We start from the raw sequence: 8,273 nt of genomic DNA, 5'->3' as shown, positions 1-8,273 counted from the left end.
ATGGATGCTCTACTATTCACTGTGGTGGTTGGAGCGGTCTTGTTGTTGGTGGCATTTTTCTCTGGACTGATGTGGCTCCGGTCCCTGATTAAAGGGCTACTGTTAGGCCTTCAAGGTATGTACTGGCCAAGACTCACGATATAACGTTGTGCATGTATCCATGTTGTACATGCGGTACATGTATACATTTTCGTAAATGGTTAGGTATACATAGCACATGTACATACATTTTCGTAAATATTTAAGTATATATTGTATATGTATACAGTTTCGTAAATATTTATTCCGTAAATAATTCTAACAAGTAAGAAGTAAGACAATTTTCGAAATAGTTGCTGTATAACGTCAACTACTGGATTCCCAACACATTACAAGAATGTTTTAAACACAATTGAATACCTGAAGTGCGTACACCCTTGGGATTACTGATGGTGTATTAATCTTAAATTTGCATTGAAATTCCGGTTTCACCAGCGAGCTCTAGGCAAATTCAACAATTTTCAGGCAATAATTATCCTAATTAAGACCCAATTTGCGTAATCATTTAAGACGATTTGTCATATATAACAGGTTGTTTAGGGGAAGACAGAAACATAAAATGCTACGTGGCGAAATCTTCGAGTTGGCTCATTCAAAATGCTTAAATCAAAAGAATTGCTGTTTAATAAATATGTCCGCTACCAACGACCTCCATTTTGTATATGTTAAACCAATTGTAGAATACAGTTTGCGTGTGTATACGTGGGGATTGGGTAGCAACACTTCTGTGTAGTATTGTTTTCATACGTGGTGCTCTTTAAATAATTCATGAGGAGTGGAAAAGTACCGAAAGGGAAAGGGGATTCCCCGCTTGGCCAATTGAAAGGGAAAGTGGTGACGTCATTATCCTCAGTCCAGGTCACATGCAATGTCTTGCGAAACAATAGTATGACAGCCAACAATAGCAATAATCCCAAAAGACAACAAAAATTAAAGTTACCATAAAAGAAAACATTGAAAACTATAATGATATTTTCCACGTGGATTTAGTGATATTGTCAAGTATTGATGATCTAAAGACATAGATAATTTGTCGATACTGACTTACACAGGTGGATATAAGAGTAGGATATTTATCTGATTGGTTAATCAACCATGACGTTTGATGACGTATGGTTTCTGTGTTCTCTTGTTGTTGCGTGTTGCTTTACATATGGTTTTTGCACATTGTACGTAATGAAAACAAAAACATTGTGGGCCTAGTTCATTTTTCCACTATTCTGGAAACATTAGTGATGCTTATTACAATTTTAAAGATTGGTACCCTATCCTGACTTTAGGTTTTTGTGTTACAGGTGGTAGTTATAACGCTGAAAGGAGAGTATCTAGCAACCATCATGGTTTAGAATTGCTTAGAAGTGAAGATGAGCAAACCGAGGAACAAGATGACACAACAACATCATCACCATACACTGAAAGAGGAGTACCTAGAAACATTCATGGTTCAGAATTACTTATCAATGAGGATGAGGAAACCGAGCAACCAGATGATGCAACAACTGAACAAGAATACTCCGAACAGCCACAAGATGGAACTGTGTGCAAAAGACAAGTTCAAGGTCACGATTTAGAAGACATCGTAGATGTGACAGAAAGACAAGGTAACTAGTGTTTTGGAACGTTTTTATGGAATTTATTCTTTAAGGTTTACCACATTTGTAGAAGAATTGACATATTGGACAGGTGAATATATTAATTACAAAGGACATTATACATTCAAGATAATAATGTAATGTCAAGATATTACTTTTTTCAAGATGTCAACCCAGAGAATTAGAAAAACTATTTAATTTACATGTAATTGCAATACATTTTGGATTCCAATGTAAGTCGTATGCATGAAAATATGCTAAAACAGACTTTATTGCAAATTCATGAAATTGCATTAACAATGGAAAAGATCAGTGCTACTTCTAACATTATAGTTGTTCTCAAATCCTGACGACTAGTTTTACGCATGTGCAGGAGCCGTATCTGAGATCGGTGACGTCACAGGGATGCAGTGTACCGCTTACGTCACCGATTCCACCAACGTCCGCATCCTGAACGTAGGCGCCAACTCCGTGGTACATTATGGGATGCAAGAAGAACAACCACCTGTTGGTAGGTTGGGCCATTCCGTTGGGGGTCTATTAAAATCTCCTTTTTTTAATGAGAATAAAGGGTGTAAAATTTTACTATGATGGAGATATTGTTTATGCTTACATCAATGGAAAAAGTAGTTTTTCGTGTGCATGTTGGTTCAAGTCTTGTTTTTCATTAAATGCTTTGTCTGTTTTGTTTAATGTATTGCGTATAGATGACAAGGTTTTAGCACACTTTTTTTTTCTTTCGGATCCTAAATAAGGTATGTGAATGAAATGATAGAATAATTGTGTACAAGGATATATAAATGAAAAAAAATGATAGTAATATTAACTTTTGGTAAACTATGATTGACTTTTGGTGAAGCTAGAAAGACATTTTGTGTCTTTTTCATCCTATAGATGACGAGCCGCCCACCCCCGTACTGTGCATTGTGCACAAGCCCACTGGACCAATCACGTCGCTCCGCAGGCGGTCACGTGATCCCGACCCTGAGGAAGACTGTCGTCTACTGTTCGGGGTCAAAAGTGACGTCATCAGTAACGAGCTCATGACCTTGACCTTCAGCGAGAACCTGTCGAACGGCATTGTGGGAACGGACATCAATGATCCTGTAAGTAGAGAAACTGTAGAAACTAGTATTAGCTTCCAGACAAATTTGTTAAGTTTTTCCTTACATCAATGAAGGTTAGACATCTTGTGTAATGAGATACAAAAGAAAACTGTTACTCAAGCAACTAGTAGATAGATTTTGAAAATCACAAAATGTCTTTTGAAGTCTTTCCAGTTGCTTAAGTAACCTTTTTTTCCTGTGTAAGTTTCTCGATATACTAAGTAATGTTAATCCAGAATACATACAATATACATTTCACGAATCCATGCCAATTTTGATACTGTTTAGCAGCCACCAAAATATATGCTTGTAGATTCCATGTTTTGTATGATCAATACCAACCCTCAGTTCGAAGCCTTTCATCTTTTTTTTCCAACAGTCTCGCCGGTACCTTATAGACGTAACTTCCATCAGTAATGTGTCCAGTAGCGATGATCACTGCGAGAGGCCGTCCCGTTGCCAGTACTGCCCGTTACTCCCAGACCCTTCACAGATAACACTGACCAAAAATGTCTGCGGATTTTGGCTACGATTCTTCGGACCGGCAACTACATTTGACGTCACCCTTGGTCTCCGAGTCGCCACACTTCGGCACGACGAGACGTTTCTGGAATCACCCGAACCCTTGCCGAGTGACTCCGAGACCATAGAACTCGTGGACGAAGTGACGATAAGCATCGAAACTTGCAACTCTCGAAGGAGACGAAAGAACAACTCGGAAACAGAAGTCAGGGACAGAGATGGCGACGATTTGAAGACCACAAGATGGAAAGATGTTTGGATCCATGGATCAAAAGAGATGACAGACAGTTCATGTGCCCTCGTGCCTAGAACGATGAGTCGTACAAAACGAACAGGTACTTAAACAAACCTTTTTGAAAGCAAATCTACAAAATCCACTACAATCTAATCTACCGTTTTCAATATCAGAACGTCTTGATTTTGTCTACTGATATTATTGTGTTTGAATAAAGTTCCACATTTTACTATGATTACTACCAACACAGATGGACTTTCATGAGAATTTCATATTTAATTCATCGACTTTTATTTACTTCATTTACAGGCAGTCTGAAGACAAAAACGTACGGCCAGGTCTTGAGTCGCCTGGAAATGTTGGGAGAGGAGGGTAAGTGTGACTACACGTTTGTTGCTGTCACTACGGTTGATAACCATGTAATAAACATATAGACAATTCAATTAAGTCACTTTGGTATCATTAAATGGGGGAAATGGATACAGGCTGGCGAATTTGATACTGTCTTACCCCCACCAAAAGATCTGCTTGGAGATAAGCCTATATAGCTAGTCTTTTTAACTAAGAATTTTAGCAAATTTGCCAACATTACTACCAGAATTAAAAGGTAAACCATGTTACTTACACATATTTGGCTTTGCTCTGGAGTGTTAAAAGTTCTCACTGAGAATTGGCAATATGAGAATCCTTATATAGTTTATGCACTCCTTTTACAGGAAAATGGGCAGAATTTGACTACTTCTCTGTCCAGCTGGTGAAAACGTACGAAAGAAAAGACGTGGACTTATACCTTGTCGTCGTGTTGGAGGTGAGTTGTCTGTATCTTTTCACTCCGACTAGAAATAGTAGTAGTTTTGACACTTTTGATTTTGAAAACTGAGGAACAAATTTCTGAAGACGCTTGTCACCAATGTACAGTCTTCAATCCACATGTTGTTTTCCACTAGGCAAATTCGCTAGCCTCAGACATTATGACTAACGGTTAAATTAAGTGTCATTCTCTGAAAATGAAACTTTATGTGTACCAATAGAATGCGGTCGATTTTGTGAAAAGCTAAAAGAAAAATAACTCTTGAAATATAACATAATAAAGAAACATGATAAGGAAAAATAACACTTTACATAAGGAAAGACTCGTTGAAAATTACATCTGAAAAAAAACTAACTATAAGAAAAATAACTCTTCACATAAAGAAAGACCCTTTAAAAATTGCATTCCACACACACAGCAAGCCTTTGCGGAGTACTACAAGCGGAACCTGGGAGCAGCGGTGACCATCGCAAAAGGCGCGCTGAGGACGCTGAAGAAGAGACCAGCGGACAACAGCACCATGCTGGCCGGGCGGACCTACTACCTGCTGTCTGCTATCTACCAGGTCGCCAGGAAGTACGGGGTTGCGGAGAGGTGTATGGAGCATGCACAGCAGGTATGTTACGACATTTTAATCTTACAACATCTAGTTGATAATTATAATGTGTGTTTTTGGCCTTTTTGTTTCATATCCATACCCAACGGGCAAAAGATTAACTCATATGATTAAATGGGTGTAAAAAATTGAATTCTCAAACACTGAAATATTACATGTTACAAAGTAGTTGGAAATATTGAACAATAACAGCATATGTTGTCGATCTTCGGGCGATGGTGGACCAAGGGAATTCTTGGTCGTGCTTGCGTCTTCAGCTGACTTGTTACAGAAAAGGCTGTTTGAGATCCTTCTCGGTGGTTGTGTCTCTTGTAGACTCCGTAAAAAACCTCCAATATTAAACTATGTATGTACAATGACCTATGACAAATGTAACCACCAGACCCTTACTATACACTATATCTCCAGGCTTTGTCCGACTTTGAAATCGGCGAGGACACCGGAAACGCCTGCTACAACAAAGGGTCGCTGTACACCGACATGATCGCAAACGACAGCTGCCCATCTGACAGGATGTTCGATGAGGTAATGTATAGAGGCTTCTATATCGAATTGTTGTCTTTTTCTTTAATGGTCCTGTATGATGTGAGGTAGCGTTTGAAAACATTGCAATAACATATCTTATTTTATTTTTCTTTGGGTATCGATAAGATTCCTACACTGCAACAGAATCTTGGCAAATTTATGGCAAATATACTCTCTTTACAGTGAAGGTAACTCCGCCCCCCCCCCAAAAAAAAAAATTCTCACTTGAATCATCAACAAATTGTTGATGTTGCAGGAGAAAGCACAACCCCGTTTCTCGTATCAGACATTGACTTTAAATTTATCAGACATTGACTTTTTAAATTTCTTGTCTTATTTTGAAGGTTCGTGAAAGCCTAGAGTTGGCCATTTGCCACTGGCGGAAGGACCCGTCGGGCTGCGTGGCCCACCAGAGGCGAGCCCACACCAAGCTCGCCTCGGCTCTTCTCGTGTGCGATTCCCAACAAGGACGGGCACGAACCGTCAACCCGAGAAACGTCGAGGCCGCCCGAAGAAGCATCGAAACGGTTCGGAAGGAGCTGTGGCAGGGGATGCCGAAGAGAGGGCGTTGTCGCTTCCTCCTGACTGAATCAGATCTGTACTACAGAGAGAAAGGCTACACACTCTCACAAGAGAAGGCTGAAGAAGCGAGGAATCTTGCCGAAGAGTGTGGCTTCAAGCTTGAAGCAGACATGGCAAAACAACGGTTGACAAACCTTGCCAGTTGCCAGCGTGCAATTCCGACACCTACTACAAGTCAACTGTTAAAAGGCGTTGCATTGGCTGATTCAAATTCAGCGTCATCAACGGCTGGACCAATTAACTCTTCTTCTGAACAACAGTCATGAATTTATTAATCGTTATAAAAAGGTCACTGAATCTCGCTACAGAGCTGGAGTGTATTTTACGCTTGAAAGTCTGCTCTGTGCCAGATTCCTAAGAATTATAATGATAGAGAAGACGTACATTACTGCTGAAAACGTCCTTCTGAGCTTGTAGACTTTTTTTTTATTCCAACATGTAATCACCAGACGTGGTGACGACACACTCAAGTTTTTTCAACTTATATTAATGCCGCCACCAACACAGGGGACAAATACATGACAGGACAATACACATTTACACCTGAGCTGAGTGAGGAAAGTCGTGTAAAGTGCCTTTCCCAAGGGCACAAGATCGGTGGCATGTCAGGACTCGAACCCAGGACTCTAAGTTCCGAGTTGCGCACTCTGCCACTACGCCACACGACCCCACTTGTAGACTTGTTGTGCGAACTATTTTTCTATGTATGATGCCAGCTTAAGCATATGTTATATCGAATGTACATACAAGCATTATGGACCCTGTGCATATATAGTAGAAGGTACAAGGTGCCTGTAAAACTGGACATTATCCTGGTTTGCACATTGCTTGTAGTAAATGTGAAGGTATGAGAAAAAAAAAAACAACTAGAAGTGCATAACTCCTGTATCACAAGACCTGAATCACCATTACGATTTTCGTCGTAAGCATATTGAATATTAATATTATTGAAATTATAGTACGTAAGCATAGATATTTATAGTATTCAAATAGCCAGCTTCAGACAATTAGCACCACATGTGTATAAGGCTTACCTTGGGTTGTTTGTCACACGGCATTACGGATAAGCTACCGAAGGACGCACCCTACAAGAACAAGAACAACAGCAACCGGTGTCTGAGGCATTCTACAAGTCGATTTCCTACCCAGAGACCGCCAACTGAGGCTATTTGACTTGCTTGAAAGGTCTGTTTCTTCTGACAATGGTATTTGTTTTTTTTGTAGTCAGGTTGTTCTGCTGTAGTCAAGGCTTAATTCTCCAAGCATATGCTGAAATTGTGAATTATGACATTTTCTAGCAGCATTAACCGGTGTCTGAGGCATTCTACACGAGTTCTTACACAGAAAGTGGCAACTGAGGCTTTTTTACTTGCTTGAAAGGTCTGTTTCTTCTGCCAATGGTATTTTTTTGTAGACAGGTTGTTATGCCGTAGTCATGGCTCAATGCTCCAAGCATATGCTGAAAGGGTGAATTGATATTTTCTGACAGTTGGTAGGAGTAGATAACTGTTAGAGAAGCCTAGTCGCACGAAAACGTTTAACACAATCTTCTACCAAACATACACTTGGAAATAAGGTTTGTACTAAATACGGTGAACAGGGATGCTGCAACCTGATTCTTTTTTTTTTGGCACCCTGATAAAATTTTTGTGGCACCCTAATACTTTTTGGGGCACCCTGACACCTTTTTTGTGACGCCATATTTCTGAAATAAATTCTGCCCCAAACTGAAAATTCATATGAACCATGCCGCCATGCTAGGCTACAATGTGTATAAAATGGTTTTGGTATTATTTGACAACCATAATTGTCTGGACAAATACTTTATAGTAGCCATTACAGCTTGTTTGTCCACATTTAACAGTTAATAGCATTATTTGGATATAAGTGACTACAAAACACAGACCTAGATAATATTTCAGACAAAATCAGATGATTTTTAATATTCCTACCAGAGATATGTTAGGTTCTATACATTTTTTTCTGCTGATTCCATCATTTGCAATGCACATACGTCAGCAAACAATCTTAACATTAATATTCAAGCAGCCAGTTTCATGCACACGTATTACTCACTGAGAAGAGTGACATGGTTCTATAATGACTTGTCTTTTGCATACACAGAACCAGTAACCTAATATATACGCCAAAAAGCAGTTACTCAAGCAACTGGATATGATTTTGGAAACGGTCAGACGTTTCAGCTAGTATCCACTAGCTTTCGTCAGTGACTGAGAGGCCAGAG

At 39.5% G+C, this 8,273-nt stretch overlaps 1 protein-coding gene across 1 annotated transcript; it reads left to right on the top strand.

Moving 5' to 3' along the window:
• On the top strand, positions 1 to 7,271 carry LOC109463554. Its single transcript, XM_019760395.1, has 11 exons — positions 1 to 115; positions 1,335 to 1,640; positions 2,005 to 2,142; positions 2,526 to 2,737; positions 3,117 to 3,594; positions 3,804 to 3,866; positions 4,211 to 4,302; positions 4,724 to 4,921; positions 5,330 to 5,446; positions 5,791 to 6,152; positions 7,253 to 7,271. Exons 1-11 carry the CDS (start codon positions 1 to 3, stop codon positions 7,269 to 7,271), a joined length of 2,100 nt encoding a protein of 699 aa, XP_019615954.1.
• Positions 7,272 to 8,273: the final 1,002 nt, after the last annotated feature.

This window comes from Branchiostoma belcheri, unplaced genomic scaffold (genome assembly GCF_001625305.1).
Source record: "Branchiostoma belcheri isolate BF01 breed outbred unplaced genomic scaffold, Haploidv18h27 scaffold128, whole genome shotgun sequence".
Taxonomy (NCBI): Eukaryota; Metazoa; Chordata; class Leptocardii; order Amphioxiformes; family Branchiostomatidae; genus Branchiostoma; species Branchiostoma belcheri.
Note: the sequence above shows the minus strand (reverse complement) of the source record. Positions and strands in the feature narration are given on the sequence as shown.

What these genes read in the sequence shown, in the direction of transcription:
- LOC109463554 (XM_019760395.1), top strand. Translation starts at nt 1, where the DNA reads ATGGATGCTCTACTATTCACTGTGGTGGTTGGAGCGGTCTTGTTGTTG. An exon ending in AGAAGAACAACCACCTGTTG is followed by an intron (nt 2,143 to 2,525) that starts GTAGGTTGGGCC and finishes TTCATCCTATAG; the next exon opens with ATGACGAGCCGCCCACCCCC. An exon ending in ACCTTGTCGTCGTGTTGGAG is followed by an intron (nt 4,303 to 4,723) that starts GTGAGTTGTCTG and finishes CCACACACACAG; the next exon opens with CAAGCCTTTGCGGAGTACTA.